The following is a 16,757-nucleotide window of genomic DNA, read 5'->3' on the forward strand; positions in this document are numbered from 1 at the left end:
GATTTTTGGGGGCTCCAAAATCACTGCAGATGGTGACTGCAGCCATGAAATTAAAAGATGTTTACTCCTTGGAAGAAAAGTTATGACCAACCTAGATAGTATATTCAAAAGCAGAGACATTACTTTGCCGACTAAGGTCTGTCTAGTCAAGGCTATGGTTTTTCCTGTGGTCATGTATGGATGTGAGAGTTGGACTGTGAGGAAGGCTGAGTGCCGAAGAATTGATGCTTTTGAACTGTGGTGTTGGAGAAGACTCTTGAGAGTCCCTTGGTCTGCAAGGAGATCCAACCAGTCCATTCTGAAGGAGATCAGCCCTGGGATTTCTTTGGAAGGAATGATGCTAAAGCTGAAACTTCAGTACTTTGGCCACCTCATGCAAAGAGTTGACTCATTGGAAAAGACTCTGATGCTGGGAGGGATTGGGGGCAGGAGGAGAAGGGGACGACAGAGGATGAGATGGCTGGATGGCATCACAGACTCGATGGACATGAGTCTGAGTGAACTCCGGGAATTGGTGATGGACAGGGAGGCCTGGCGTGCTGCGATTCATGAGGTCACAAAGAGTCGGACATGACTGAGCGACTGAACTGAACTGAAAACCTAAAACTCATTTAGGTTTAAAACCACTTACAAAACCCCTGAGAGATGTGGAAAGAGTGCTGAATCAAGGGATCAAAATGCCTGGATCATGTTCCAGCATCTTTGCTCACTTGCTGAATGAATTCCAGTGAATCACAAATTCTCTGGGCCCCGATTTTTCTCATCTGTAATGTCAAGGAATGTTACATAAAATCTCTTCCAAATATGATGGTCTTTGACTCTATCCCTATGAGAAATGTCAGACTCCTTATATATGTAACAACTAACTGCTCTTAAATCAAACTTCTTTGTCAAATAAAACATGTTCAGAGCTGAAACTATTGTCCAAGGCCCCACTATCAGACAATACGTCTCATGAGTCACTGTCCCCAGGATAGTTAGCCATACCATCTGGGAATTCCCACCACACCTGCCCACAGACAAGCTACCCTTGGGTACCTACCTAGGACTGGTCCCCAGGAGACTCCAGTCACACGTGAGGTTCTTAACAGGGTTTTGAAGGCCAACTGTGAAGGACACAGTCATCTTCAGGGTTGTATTCTCATGGCCTCTGTACGCAAGGCACAACTAGAGACACAAAACAAGGGCTTCAGCTCTGTCACTAAGAAGCAGCTGTTCAAGTAATGTTTACTGAGGACAATCCACCCCCTAGAACCAACCTAAAGACAGCCAGACCTCTCCTGCCCTCCTAGACCTTACCTTAGTTTAAAGCAAATTGCTATTTATCCAACAGAGAGTTATTCAATGCCTAGCATTGTGTGTGGCTGTGAGGATTTTTTACCTCAATTAGAGATCTCAATTAGAAATCCCTTGTTGTGACCCAGATACCTGTGCAATCTCAAGCAAGGCACTGAACCTCTCTGAGCCTCACTCCTTAACCTGAACTCACCGGCATCCTTGGCTTCTAAGTCAGAGTTAAGTAAAATTGTTTGGCAGGATTTTTCAACTGTGGCACTATTGACATTTAGGCCTGGGACTTTTCTTACACTGTGCATTGCAGAATGTGTAGCAACTTTCCTAGAACCTGGGTAGGTTCTGGATGGCACTAACACTTCCCCAGTTGTGATGACCCAAAATGCCTCTGCTGCTGCTGCTGCTGCTAAGTCGCTTCAGTCGTGTCCAACTCTGTGCGACCCCATAGACAGCAGCCCACTAGGCTGCCCCGTCCCTGGGATTCTCCAGGCAAGAACACTGGAGTGGGTTGCCATTTCCTTCTCCAATGCATGAAAGTGAAAAGTGAAAGTGAAGTCACTCAGTCGTGTCCGACTCTTTGCAACCCCATGAACAGCCTACCAGGCTCCTCCGTCCATGGGATTTTCCAGGCAAAATGCCTAGCTGCTGCTGCTGCTGCTGCTGCTGCTGCTGCTGCTGCTAAGTCGCTTCAGTCGTGTCCAACTCTGTGCGACCCCCATGGACAGAAATGCCTCTACTGTGGGCTAAGTCCCCCCCACCACCTGCCGGGTGCCTGTGCTATAGAAGAAAGGCTGCAAGTTGGGTGTTGCCCTTTCCTGAACCGTTTAGTCCCAGCTCCCACTCTTTTTTGACTCAGAAAGGACTTGAAACCACTGCCGTGAGCTCAGTCATCCCAGGAAGGTTCACACTGGTCCCCAAAGAGCAGAGCTATTCATGCAAAGGATACGAGGTATTGGAGGAATGTGTCAGTTCATCCATCAGTAATAACAGTAACTATAATAAATAATAACTAGCTTTAAACAAGTCCTAGCCACTGCCCAAGTGCTTTACTGGATGACCTCATATACTCTTCCTAAATAGCTTGAGAGGCAGACCTGTTATCACCCATTTCTCAGATGAGTAAACTAAGATAAAACACAGAGGGCATGCAGGGTATAGAGTCAGAATTCAAAACCAGAGAGTCTGAGTGGAGAGTCTGCTCTCATACCTGGAGATCAAAGAAAACACTGAAACATATGGAAACTTCCATGTTGTCATTGTTGTTGCTTTTTGTCATTAATTCAACTCCAACTCTTCGCAACTCGATGGACTATAGCCCTCCAGGCTCCTCTGTCCATGGGATTCTCCAGGCAAGAATACTGGAGTGGGCTTCCATTTCCTCCTCCAAGGGAACTTCCCAACCCAGAGATCAAATCCACGTCTCCTGCCTTGGCAGGTGGATTCTATACCACTGAGCCACCTAGAAAGCCCAGAAGCTTCCGTAGGTCTCAGTTATTACAAAGGCATTTCTATGCAGCAACTAGCTAGTGGAGGACCTAAGGTATCCATTCACACCCAAAGCCTAGCACCTCAGCCTGAACATCTGTGAGTCATGGCAACCACTCCCTTGTGTTTCTGTTTCTCCAGCGTCCACCCCAGAGAATAATTTCAACCCCTCCCTGCCCACCTGGCCTGCAAACACAATGGCTGCTACTTACGTGTGTGTACTGATCTAGCTGGTAGACTTTCTGAGCAGCTGGAGGTGTCAGGACAAGGTGTCGGGGCTGATGGAGACTGAACCTCCCACAGAAGGGCTCTGTCCCACTGGTGAGGTGCCCATCAGAGGTGGAACCTTCTAACCCTGGATGAAGTTCAGATAAAATAGGAAGACAGGAGTAATTATCAAACAGAGCTCCACAACATGTCTGCAAGGAATGGGTTATGGGTTCTCCACGACACTGGCCTCTCAGTCCTTGGGCAAGCTGGGCAGGGCTCAGGGTGGCCAGCACCCTCCAGCTTGAAGGCTCCACCTATGAGAAATGCATTGTGTCTGCTCCAGAGCATTAAAAATCTATTATCATTTTCTATGTGTACCACAACAAAAAAATATTGAGAAGCAAAGAGGTAAGGTGTGTTGACTGCAACTTAGCTCACCTTATGATTTCTAAAACATATCCTTACATTTTTGGAATATGCTAGACTACCGTCTTCAGCTTCCCAAGTGGTAAAGAACCCATCTGCCGATGCAGAAGACATAAGAGACTCGGTTCAATAGGTTGGTCGGGAAGATCCCCTGGCATAGGAAACTGCAACCCACTCCAGTATTGTTGGCTGGAGAATCCCACAGACAGAGGAGCCTGGCGGGCTTCAGTCCATAGGGTCTCAAAGAGTCAGACACGACAGACGCAACTTACCATGCACAGCACAGACTACTGTATTATGTAAGAATTCCTTTGAGATGTGATTTGAGTTAAACAGGATTTGCACTGTTCTGCTATGTCTCTCCTGTATCGGTCGCTCTTTCCCACCTGCGGCACGAGATGCAGCTCCTGAGCCTTCGTCACCAGCATCCTTTGTTTCTAACTCTCTGCTCCCCTGATAGCACGGAAGGGATGTCCTTTCTTTCTCTGATTCCCACACCAAGCAGCTCCCTCCCAAACATGCAGCCTCTCTCTTAAACACTGTGTCCAAATCCAGTTTCCATTGGAATGAACAGAGTTACCTTGGAGATGAAATGAAGATTGTTCCCCTTGTTACATTAAAAAAAAAAAAAAAAGATAAGGGTAAAGAAGAGGGTTGGAATTTGCCAAACCAGGAATCGTACCTTGTTCAAATCCCTGCCAGAGTAAGATGTTCGCTGCAAGGGGTTCCAGTTTGCATTTGACTGCAAGTAACTCCTCAATGGCTGTTTGAATCTGTTAATAAGAGAAATGACCAGGAGCTCATGCCATGGACGTAAAGACAACCTCTAGTTCCCCCGCCTCTCCTTATGTGAATAAAATGCCCACCTGATGGGCTGTGGCATTTGCAGGGATTGGCTGACTAGAAACGTTGTCCCAGGTAAGGAAGAAGTTCCCTGTGCCAGACACCGTCAGCATCTAAAAAGTCAAGAGTGACAGAATTAAACAATATGTGCTCATTGAGCCAAAAAGACAATCTAGGAACATAAGACATACTTCCCTGACTTGCTGTAGACAGTATACCAGGAAATAGGACCTAAATGGGTCGAAAAGCTATGAAATCACGCATGTATACACTCACAGGCATGCAAACATGGGTGTGAGTGTTAGGAGGACCTTATTTCCTCTCTGAGGAATATGTTTCCAAAGGAAGATTTACCAGGACTTTGGTACCTAAAACTAAGTCCATGAATCAGGGCATCACAACAGTAAGATTCCTTTAAAAAAAAAAAAAAATCCTCTCAACGCTACTGGTTGGATGTCCAATCTCTTTTGCAGGAGAGTTATCATTACGGCTCAAGTCTCCTGGCTCCCAGCCAGCCAGCACTAAATTCCTTGCAGGGTTCAGCCCCTGACCCTAACCCCATGGGACAAAAAACACAGGCAGACCTGGATTTCCGGAAGTCTCTGGGCCCAAGCTCGGATCTGATGCTTCTCCCGGAGGTATGTGCTGACCACGTCAGGATTCAGCCAGGTGTTGTGGATCTGGACACCAATTCTCACCCCGCTGCTGGGGGCTGTCCCTCGATGCTCTGCTTCCAGGTAGTACCTGGCTCCCCCACGCAGCTCCAGCTTGGGGGTCTTCTGTTGCTGGGTCTTGTCACTCCCATTCTGCTCCCAGGTGTCAAACCAGTCGGCAGTGCCCACCCTGATAGAGGCCATTTTCACCTGCACCCCAGTAAACACATCAGGACCAATACTGTGAACCTTCTGGGCCCCTCTCTCTCAAACAAAAAGCATCTACACACCTACTAACAAGGGACTTGGGGGCTGTTCTGCCTTTTCCAACAAGTTAGCCTGAACTTTTTAGGACTATTCTATGCATGCCTCTCTCTCTCTTTTTCTCTCTCTGTCTAGATTACATAGTATTCAGATGAGATGGATAGGCCATGTGTAAACCTGGAAGAGCCAACCAGAAACCCTAACTTTACATGATGCTGTAGGTAAAATCATATGACGCCCTTTGAGAAACCTAAATGACTTGACCACATCAAAATCTATGATGCTTCTCCACCCAACTAGCAAAGTAATTTCATAGAAGCATATTCACCATTTGAGAGAAAATACTGTGTTTCTTTAACAATGGAATAAAGTAATTTTGGTTGTTTGCTAAAACACCTTTTTTAATCTTTCAAAACTGGCCAGAAAATTCCTGCATAAAACTAGCTACATCCACACCCAGAATCAGTGGTAAAAACAAATTCTGAGTCAGACAAATCTGGATTTGAATTCTTAATATGCCTCTTTATCACCCCAGTGGCCCTATATTGGTCATACAAGCCTTCTAAACCTCATTGTCCTCATCTGGAAAATGGAGATAAAGAGACATAGCTCACAAGATGCTGTGAAGCTTAGAAACAAGGTATGCAGCATAATGACCAGCAAGCTCTGTTTCAAAAAGTAAAATCATGTAGATTATTTCTCAACTTTTTAAAATTTCTAATTTTAAAAACCTGTACACACACATGTACGCACCAAAAAAAAAAAAATTAAAGTCTCTGGTTGCTTAACAGTGTGTTACGACTATCAGTAGAACATGAAAGCCTTCGTTTTGACTTATTGCTTTTCTTGGCGTTTTTTTTTTTTTCACGAGTGAGGGACTGGGGACAAGAAGAAGGAAAACAAGAAAGTGGTGAATACCTTGGTCCTCAGGTCCTCCGACCAACTGAAATACAGAGAAGCCTGGCTGTCAGCCTGGATCCAGAAAGTGTAATTATTTGTCTCTGGGGCCACAAAGAACCCACTGAGCCGTGCTCTGGAAAAGCAGAGGAACACAGAGAAAGAAATGGGGGCAGCCAAGCCCAGTATCACTGACCCAACAACGGTGCCCTTGGATTTTGTTTGTCTTTATGTTAATGAGGAAGAAACATTTGACTCATGCCTGTGACTGGCCAGAGCCCTCTGGATGCATCTCTTCCTGTGATGCCTGCCTGGCTCAGTACCTCAGCCCTTCACTTTGAACTGGCACGACTCCCCAGGCAGTTTGCATCATCTTTGGGAAAGTTGTAGCCACAGCATAGGGTCACCTGGGGGCTTAGCTGAGATCACTTACCAAACGTGGCCAGTACAGGGTCTGGCACATGGTAAGCATTCAATCAATAGTAAATATCATTCTTATTATTAGAAATAGAGATCTTCAATCAGAGTTTTCTCTGATTTCATCTAGATATGAAGAATACAGAGAATATTTTCTGAGAATAGTTTTGAAAATAACTAAAGTTCCATCATTATTATATTAATAAATATTCCAATTTTTTATCTTAAAATTTTGAATTTTACAGAAACGAATGCCAGAAAGAATAGAAAGAGTTGCTTTCTGGTTTGGGGCTCCTTGAAATGGCAGAGAGAAACCTACAGGTCATACCAAATAATCAAAATGCTCTTTTATCTGTTGAGGTGGGACTCTCCTTGATGCCCCCACACACACTGAATATAGCTGAAAGATTTTCCTTGGAATATTATTTATGGTCCTCAGAAACTATGACAAAAAGATGTGGTACTAGGTGCCACCAGACACACACACACACTATTTATTGCCACTTTAAAACCATGTACTGGTGGTTAGATATCTAATTAGTAAGACTTTCAAGACAATAGAAACTTAACTCTGATCAGATTTCCTTCCTTACTTGGTTTCTTCAATGTCTGAAATTCAATGAACAGAGAACAAAGCCTTCCTTTTCACAACTGAATTAACCTTTAAAATGGCCAAGAGACTTCCCTAGTAGTCCAGTGGTTAAGACTCTTCACTTCCACTGCAGGGGACCTGGGTTCGATCCCTGGTTGAGGAACTAAGATCCCACATGCTATGCAGCACAGACAAAAGAAATCAGTAGAATAGTCAAATCCTTGAAAGAGGCTACAGATTGAGGAGAATTCACCCGCCTGCAAACGCAGGAGATGTAAGAGACACAGGTTTGATCTCTGGGTGGGAAAGATCCCCTGGAGGGAGACATGGCAAACCACTCCAACATTCTTGCCTGGAGAATCCCATGGACAGAGGAGCCTGACAGGCTACAGTCCATAGGGTCGCAAAGAGTTGGACATGACTAAAGTGACTTAGCACAGAATTCAGACACAGGAGTCATAACCAACCTCTCTGAGGAGAGTTTCAAAAAAAGAAGAGATCCATCACACCTAAAGGATATAGACACCTATATACAAGCTTAGAGCACACTAGGTCTCCACAGTTCTCTTATTTTCTACATTTTTAAGCCCCCATCAAAATAATGAGAAATTCTGGCCACATCCTTGAAGGGATTAAAAAGACAAAACTAAACTAAACAGGGAAACTTTACCACACTGCAGTCACTACTGTAGAAAACAATGTCTCCCTAGCCCACAGGAGCTTCCCTGCTCTACACCAGCCATCTGGTTGACCTACATTGTGAAGTCATTCAGTCATGTCTGACTCTTTGCGACCCCGTGGACTGTAGCTACCAAGCTCCTCCATCCATAGGATTCTCCAGGCAAGAATACTGGAGTGGGTTGCCATTTCCTTCTCCAGGGGATCTTCCTGACCCAGAGATCGAACCCAGGTTTCCCACATTAGAGGCAGATGCTTTAACCTCTGAGCCACCAGGGAAGCCCTGACCTATAGCACTGGATAATTGTTCCCACAGAGCTGTTGGCTGCCCAGCCTCTGCTCCCTCATGTGCCCAAAGGGCAACTGTTTGAGTCTTTTTTTTAGCATCATCCAGATATTGGTTTTATCTCTTAACCACATTTCTACAGGAAGTTTTGCCTGCTCTTTACCAAGCTTCCTGTCCCACCCAGCTAAATGTTCTGATGAATAGTCCTCCCCAAAGCAGATTTCAAACTAAGCTGTACAACATACATATTTTACTCATTGATCAAAATTTAGCATGCACGCATAAAGGGCCTGTGGTCCATGAACATAACCAATACTGGTGAGTTAGTAAATATTTTACATTTTCCCCCGGAAATCTCATTGCTTACTCATCTGTCTCCTAGCCTCACCCAGGCCAGTAGAGACACTTGTGATCTGGACATCCACTTTTCCTGCAAACATACCTGAAAGGTTGCCCTTCCTTTGACCAAAATCCAGATGGAGAACTGGCATTAGGGACGATCTGCCAACTGTACCCAGGGGTGGCTTCAGTCAGGTCCAAGTCCTCAGAAGCATCTCCAACTTCAAAAAGAAGCCCTCGATTGCCTGTAAGACACGTATGCCTCATAAACATCAGAGGGGGTTTCTCCCCCAGGCGGGGGAACTTCTTGACTACAGATTCAGGACAAAGATGATACGGGAACTATTTAGAAGGTGAGTCAACTGAGACCCAAATGGAGTACTCATGTGAGACACTATAAAAACTATACATAGAGCTGATTCACTTTGGGGTACAGCAGAAAGTTACACAACATTGTAAAGCAATTTTACCCTAATACATAAAAGTGAAGGAATACCTCCCCAAAATAAAATAAAGATAACATAATGTTCTAGAAAGTGGAAACTACTGCTAGGTGTAAGAATTCAGCCTCTGAGAAAGAGACACCTGACAAGGAGCAGTAAGGGGCATCTTCTCAGAGGACCATAAAAAGCAAAGGAGCTCTTTTTAATGGGAGTGTCCAGATAAGAGAAAAATGTGAAAAAGCAATCAAAGGCTTATGAAGCCAGGAGTGCACTTCAGTATCTTTTAATGTCATGAGAACTCTATTCCCTAAACCCCCTTTGTCTCAGAAAACTGGCAATCCTCACATTTTTCATGAGTCCTGACCTCAGTTTGTGAACAGGCAGCAAATCGTGTGACAGGCTGCCATTGCATAACATTCTAAATGTCATCAATTTATCTGTGTTTTATATAAAAAAAAACCCTGAGACCAAAGGCATATGTGTGATCAATCAGTTCAGTTCAGTTGCTCAGTCATGTCCAACTCTTTGCAACCCCATGGACTGCAGCACACCAGGCTTCCCTCTCCATCACCAACTCCAGGAGCTTGCTCAAACTCATGTCCATTGAGTCGGTGATGCCATCCAACCATCTCATCCTCTGTCGTCCCCTTCTCCGCCTGCCTTCAATCTTTCCCAGCATCAGGGTCTTTTCCAGTGAGTCAGTCCTTCACATCAAGTGGCCAAACTACTGGAGCTTCAGCTTCAGCATCAGACCTTCCAATGTATGCTCAGGACTGACTTCCTTTAGGGTTGACTGGTTGGATCTCCTTGCAGTCCAAGGGACACTCAGGAGTCTTCTCCAATACCACAGTTCAAAAGCATCAATTCTTTGGCACTCGGCTTTCCTTATAGTCTAACTCTCACATCCAAACATGACTACTGGAAAAACCACAGCTTTGACTAGACAGACCTTTGCCAGCAAAGTAATGTCTCTGCTTTTTAATATACTGCATTGTGTGATCAACACTGGCTACTAATTGGGTTGACGGTAAAAGCTCTGGAATCACCCATGGGTGGGTTGAGAGTCCAGCTCTACCACTTACTTGATGGGCAGCTTTGAGCAAACTGCTTCACATCTTCGTTTTCTCCTGCATCAAAATGGGGTCAATAGTAAACAGAGAAACTGCTCTAAAGACTAAGGGAGCTGAGTTACACAGCAGTTATATCTCAATAAAGCCGTGGGGAGAAGTAAAGTCAGTTTGACAACTCTGGAGGGAAAAAGACTAAGGGAGCTTAAAGTATATACACAAAGAGCCGGAAATATAAGTACTCAGTAAAGGATAGCTAGGGCAGTTATTATTTTAAATTCCTGTTGTTATTCCCTGTTAAATCCTAAGAAGGGGAAACAGATAAGGAATAAGCAGAAAAATAACAGCATATTTTAATGTATTATTTGAGGTTTCTCAGGCTTAGCAGTATTGATCTTTGGGGCTGGATAACTCCATTGTGGGGCTTCCCTGGTGCTGCCTGCAATGCGTTTTAAGGGCTCTTTCCCTGGCGGCTCAGACGGTAAAGCGTCTGTCTGCAATGCAGGAGACCCGGGTTCGATCCTTGGGTTGGGAAGATGCCCTGGAGAAGGAAATGGCAGCCCACTCCAGTATTCTTGCCTGGAAAATCCCATGGACAGAGTAGCCTGGTAGGTTACAGTCCATGGTGTCGCAGAGTCGGACACAACTGAGCTACTTCACAGAGCACGGAAGGATGTTTACCAGCACTTCCAGCCTCTACCACTAGAGGTCAGTAGCACCACCATCCCAGTTGCAAGGACCGAACACTGCCAAGTGCCACGCCTGCTCCTGAGAACAGCTGCAAAACAGGATCATTTGTCCTGTTACCCAGTGCATGAATCATTATTCATTATTACCCAACACAGGGCTGTGTGCCCGACACGCACTGAGGCCAAACAATACCAAAACATCGGAGCCGGAGCAGAGAAAGTTTTACTGCAGGGCCATGCAAGAAGAGTGGCCCATGACTAAAAAACCCCAAGCTCCCTGAAAGCTTTTCCAAAAAGTCCTTTTATAGGGAAGGTGAGGGAGGGGTATTATTAGTTGTTGCAAACTTCTAGGTGTCAGATCTTTTGTTCTTGAGGTCAGGCCACAATGTTCCAACCTGCATCAAAACAAATGTTATTCTCTGTTCTGACAAGAAGGGCAAGGCCCCACAGAGGCTCAACCTTCACCCTCTGAGATCCAGGTCCTAGTTAAGAGGAGCGGGGTCCCTGCAGCTGCTGGTTACCCTGCCCAGGGAGTGTACGGCCAGCACGCAAGTTTGGGTCCTTCTGCCAGTGCCCAGCCCAGCTGAGGAGGCAGCTCTCAGCTGGCGATCCCCTCAGATGTCCAGACGTTACCCAGTCATCATCACAGAGGACTCCAGCTGCCCCTCAGGATCCTCAGGCCGCCCAGATCGGGGCTGCATCCATGAACTGCAACCCATGGAGACCCCTGCCTCCATTAGGTCGCAGAGGCAGAGATAAGGGGAGAAGTCGTCCTTGACTCAAGACCTGCGCCGGTCAGTGGGCAGCTGTGGTGAGGGCTAGGGAGCTCTGCAGGACACAGCCCTCATTCTGTCCCTGAGACCCCCAGCTCACCCGCCAGCCTGAGACCAGACGGCCTGGAGGGCCCTGGGGAGGAGACTGTGATCTGCCTGTCTAGAGCTAACGATCGAATGTTAACAGCTGCCTGTCCACCCCACCCCTATTACTCTTCCATAAAAGAAATTCCAAAAGCATTGTATAAAGGACATTGTCAACCATCCAGAACTGCCACATTATGTTTTCCATACACATTTTATTTATAATGTACACTTTAAACTCTTTTGATCTTATTTTAGAGCAACATTCTGCAAACTTGCCTGCTAAATGTAACAAGGAAGCCTAGAAATGCAATAAAAATTATTTCTTCAAGTTAAAAAAATCAGCAGCATTCAAGAAATTCCCCTACCACGACCCTGGTAGCTTCCAGCAGGAACCGCCGTGAGAGGAATCAGACTGTCTATTCCCTGAATCCAGACTCCCATTTTCTCCATCACTTGCTTCATATAGTCGTTTGTTTCCTTGGATTAGAGCTTTCCCTGAGTAAAGACCACAGATCAGGAACCTGGAGAATGCCCAGCCTAAGCTTTGAATGTGTTTTTACACCCAAATGGCCTTTCTTTAGAAAGTTTTCCCCCTCGATGAGACTCAGGAGATGAACTCCCCGGCCTGTGGTTTAACTGTGAAGTCAGCCCTTGTGGGGCATGTAGGACTCCAGACGCCAACTACCCTTCATCCCTAACTACACCTGAGATCCTGTTCTAACGCTTCCCAGAAAAGTGCTTCCCTGGTGCACTTGCAATTTCCAGCCATGGGGTAGGAGGTTTAAACACAGAAGGTGGACTTCCCTGGTGGTCCAGTGGTGAAGAATCCGCCTTGCAGTTCAGGATACCTGGGTTCGATCCTTGGTCCGAGAAGATCCCACATGCCATGGGGCAACTAAGCCAGTGTGCCACAACTGCTGAAGCCCATGCATCTGGAGCCTGTGCTTCGCAAGAGGAGCCGCTACAGTGAGAAGCCCACTCACTACAACGAAGAGTCACCCCCGCTTGCCGAAACTGGAGCAAGCCCATGTGCAGCAACGAAGATCCAGCCAAAAGTAAACAGTAAAAAAGGACAGTGGAACCTGCCCCTCTGTCCTCTTTGTTTCTGGTGGCCCCATCACAATACACCTCTACTTTTCAGAGTAACAGACAGCTGCCCACAAGGGCAAAGAAACAACGTTTAAATGCACCCCATTACACCCCACTCTCTGCTTCATCTAACCGTCCTATGAGCATAGAAGAAGCAGTCTGTTGCTCTGTCTTCTTAGAGTGTGAACTAGGGTGCAACTGACCCAGGGCATGGAGGAGGCAGCTCAGGCTTTTCCACCAATCACTATGGCGATGTCTTGATGGCAGTTACACTTCCTGGATCATGGTTTCCACTGAACCCCACCGGCCATTCAGTCGCCTGGAGCTAGGAATGCCGGGTGTTGCCGAGCATCTGAGTAAAGCTAAGAATACCTCTGAAAGTAAAGCTCTGATCCATGATGCACGGCTCACTGAGCAACCAATTAAACAGCTGAGACCAGATTCAAACACCATCCTTTCCACTTCCTGCCCCTTGTGGTTAAAAAATGTCGCCGTGGCGACTTCCTTACCTGCCTGAGGAGCAGAGAGCCTTGCACCTTTACTCGGGGCCCTGGTGGTACACTCAATCCTCCTGGGAGACACATGTCTAATATCACACGGAATGCCTGAGGGGGAATTTAAATTAGATACAGATGTCAGTAGCAATATCAGTGGAGGTACAGATGTGGCCAAAGGACCACACTAAAGTAGACAGGCTCCTGTTGCAGGGCAAAAGGCCGGAAGTGGAGAGTAGAGAGAAAGTTGTGGGAGGAGGCAAGAAAGAGAGAATGCAGAGCAGTGGAACACAGGCCACTTAGAACAATCAGGAAGAAAGCAATGCCAGCCATGCCGTTCCCTGGAGATGACCGAGCTCAAGAAGGGAACTGTGACAGGAGAGTGTGAAAACATCGTCCAGTATCCTTGGTGTCACCAGCTAGAAGAGCATCCCATCGGGCAGAACAAAGGGTTCCAGGCAGGTTCCACAAAAGCATTGGCCAAGGGGGCATTCCAGAAGAATCTGTGTAACAAATGCCCACCCACTCCTGCTTATTCCTACAAACAGGGCGAAGGAGAAGGGAGTGAGGTTGCCTTTTAGAAGGAGTGAAAAGTGAAAAAAAGTGAAAATGTTAGTCACTCAGTCGTGTCCCACTCTTTGGGACCCCATGGACTGTAGCCCACCAGGCTCCTCTACCCATGGAATTCTTCAGAGAAGAATACTGGAGTGGGTAACCATTCCTTTCTCCAAGGGATCTTCCCAACTCAGGGATTGAGCCCTGGTCTCCTGCAATGCAGACAGGTTCTTTGCCATTTGAGCCGCCAGGGAAGCCCTTAAAAGAAATACTTTTGCGAAGAGGAGCTATGCCCTTGCTCCTCTTCCCTCCCCAGATGGGGACACCAAAGGGACTTGCTCTGATTTGTGAGTGTATCTGCAGCAGGACATTCTATTTTTGTTACATGTTTGCAGAGCTGCAGGGCCAAAATCCCTTACTTTTCCCAGTCTCAACCAATCATAGGACAAAGACCGTGGAACAGGGTCCCAGGAGGAGTCAGAAGAGGCAAAGATTGCTTCCCTTCCACCCTCTCCAGGCCAAAAGAGATATATAATATCCTACAGCATTCAAATATGAACTCTTTTCAGTCATTTCAACTTACCTGCAATGGTAACCTGGGCAGGGTTGTCAAAGAAGTCTCCTGTAATTGTGATGTCTGTTCTTCCCCCAAGGCTCCCAGTTTCTGGAAACACAGACAGTATTTCTGCAAGAGGAAAAGAAAAGTAAGCTTCCAATTATAATCCAGGATGTGACCCAACGGCTGTTGAGTCGCTAAGTCCTGTCGGACTCTTTGTGACCCCATGGACTGTAGCCCGCAAGGTTCCTCTGTCCATGAGACTTTCCAGGCAAGAATACTGGAGTGGGTTGCCATGTCTTTCTCCAGGGGATCTTCCCGACCCAGGGATTGAACCCGCATCTCTTGTGTCTCCTCCACTGCAGGCAGATTCTTTACCGTCTGAGCCACTATACAGGATCAATATTTGAAAAGAGCGGGGATTGCAGCTTTTCCCATGCAGTTTCCCCATGGTTGCTCATGCTGTCAGCAGAAATCCCTGAGTACCATGAGGCTTTCTTAGGAAATCTGTCTCCTCACTTCAAGGACCCTATTTATACATCACAGAACAGTAGGTTATACTTTATAGAGGCCTCAACTTCGCATGCATTGGTCAAGGTCTCAACTTACACATATGAGTCTGTGATTTGCTCTAAGCAAAAGAATGAGTTACACGGTCATATGCCACACGTCCCCAGGAATTTAACTTTTTCTGATCTTTTCCCCTCCTATGATCAAACTTCGAGAGTTCTAAGTTTCATCCCCTCAAAGCGAACAAGCAGTCATGTTCTCTGACTAACTGAAGGTACAAAGAGGCTAATTATGAGTGGTTACCACTCCAAAACAAAAGCAAGGGTCAAAATTCAGCTTTGACGGAGGCAGGCCACCTAGAGAGTGAATGGCATCGACCCCTCGACTTAGGACATTTCTTGCACTTTTGGCAAAGGTAGACTTCTGCTGCCTCTGGGATCTGAATCAGCCTCACAGCTTTTCAGTGGTTTTGAGACTGTACTCAACTTGAGAAGCTAGCACTCATTTTCAGTAGTCAGCTTTCTATTCCTGGACTGAGTTCACAATTCCATGCAAGTTTCCAGTTTTTCAGATTTTGCCTTTTTTTGTGTGCTCATCAGACAGCAACACAAACTTAGCATCTGTATCAGCAAATCATAAATCCTTGAAGGAATACTCAGAGGTGAGATGTTAAAGTAACTACAAAGATGTGCTTTTAGATTTTTCAGCGCCATCTCTTTCCTGTTATTCTTTTAGAACATGCAGTAAGGATGATTCCCCTTTCTTTCAGGCAGTCTGTATCCCTAGATTTTGTATAAAAATCCATGACCAAGCCTCTTTTAATATTTTAATTTTACTTTAAATTTAATTTTTAATAATTGATAAATAAATATTAAATTTAATATTCAAAAATGTAATATAGTAACTAAAGTCAACACTCAACAAGCAACCTATTCTCACACAAAACCAAATGGCCATCAATGACCGCAAGGAAAACTTCAGGTGTTAATGATCATAGAGAAATGGCCAGGGGAAGGCAGAGAGAGTCCAAGGTCCAGGGTGGTGTGAGGGAGGGGGCGACAAAGACCGTGAAGGAAAATGGTACCTGAGTACGTCTGGTACAGAAAAAGGTCTTGCTTCGCACTGACCAGCCATGCATCCTTGTGTATCACTGACCTCCAAAAAAGAAAAAAAAACACACAAAATTGTGATTTGGATGAAAATTGCATCTGGGATTTCATTTTTTAGATTGACTGCTTGAAAGAAGATCACTAACTTTTAGTGATCTTTAAAACTGTTTAGATACCGGCTCCTTTTGATGACTAGAGAATACCAATGGGGCAAAGTTTGTTTTCTGATCTAGAAAATTACATGGGAATAATAACACCTACTTTACAGAGTGTGACTAGCATTAAACGGAATAATGAATGTGTCAGGGCTTGGTTTGGAAATGGCCCATGGGAGGTATTCAATAGATACTAGTTTTATTCCTTCCTAAAAAAAAGAGACAGACACAAAGAGCAAATCTCCCAAAGTTGAGCTGAGTAGCTATAGGTCATGTGTTATTATCTTCACAATGAAATTAATATCAGCTAGGCAATGCCCTTTTCAGGAAACACTGAAAAGTACATAGTGTCAGAACATGAGGTAAGGCAAGCAGAAATCCAGACTGCACATTTCTGTCTCCAGAGTTCTATAAAATCTGGACCCTTTCCATTTGAAGAAGTCATTTCCTGGAATGACACAAAGCACTTTATGGAACTATATACTGTTTTAAAATTCCAGTATTATGAGATTACTTAAGAAGTAATTCCCCAAATTCTGTATCTTTATCACACTGAAACTTTTACATCACTTCAAGATGAGTGCACAGGACACAATTATATTCACTCAGGAAAAAAAAGAATCAAGTAGGTACCTGGAGTTTTATTACACTACTGTTCGTATACTTTTGAAATTTTCCATTATAAAAGGTTAAAGAAAACTAAGCAAGACAAGAAAGTAGATAATGTAAGATAAAAATAAATTTGCTTCCTCCCAGTTACTTACTTTCCTTTGTTAAATACTGAGAAACTAACATTCTGGGAGCCTGTAACAAACAGAAACAAGCATTAATACAGGAACCTGCATGA

General features: G+C 45.2%; 1 protein-coding gene across 1 annotated transcript in view; it reads right to left on the reverse strand.

Moving 5' to 3' along the window:
- The window catches only part of PKHD1 (PKHD1 ciliary IPT domain containing fibrocystin/polyductin), a 445,700-nt gene that overhangs the window by 410,209 nt on the left and 18,734 nt on the right, over positions 1–16,757 (reverse strand). The window contains exons 9-19 of the mRNA XM_068960604.1: positions 16,675–16,714; positions 15,731–15,801; positions 14,164–14,265; positions 13,041–13,136; positions 8,487–8,628; positions 6,093–6,207; positions 4,842–5,120; positions 4,281–4,370; positions 4,097–4,187; positions 2,991–3,133; positions 1,043–1,167 (exon numbers count right to left, since the gene is read on the reverse strand). Of these exons, the coding sequence (XP_068816705.1) occupies positions 1,043–1,167; positions 2,991–3,133; positions 4,097–4,187; positions 4,281–4,370; positions 4,842–5,120; positions 6,093–6,207; positions 8,487–8,628; positions 13,041–13,136; positions 14,164–14,265; positions 15,731–15,801; positions 16,675–16,714 (1,294 nt within the window). The remainder of the gene's footprint in view (positions 1–1,042; positions 1,168–2,990; positions 3,134–4,096; positions 4,188–4,280; positions 4,371–4,841; positions 5,121–6,092; positions 6,208–8,486; positions 8,629–13,040; positions 13,137–14,163; positions 14,266–15,730; positions 15,802–16,674; positions 16,715–16,757) is intronic.

This window comes from Capricornis sumatraensis, chromosome 22 (assembly GCF_032405125.1).
Source record: "Capricornis sumatraensis isolate serow.1 chromosome 22, serow.2, whole genome shotgun sequence".
Lineage (NCBI taxonomy): Eukaryota > Metazoa > Chordata > Mammalia > Artiodactyla > Bovidae > Capricornis > Capricornis sumatraensis.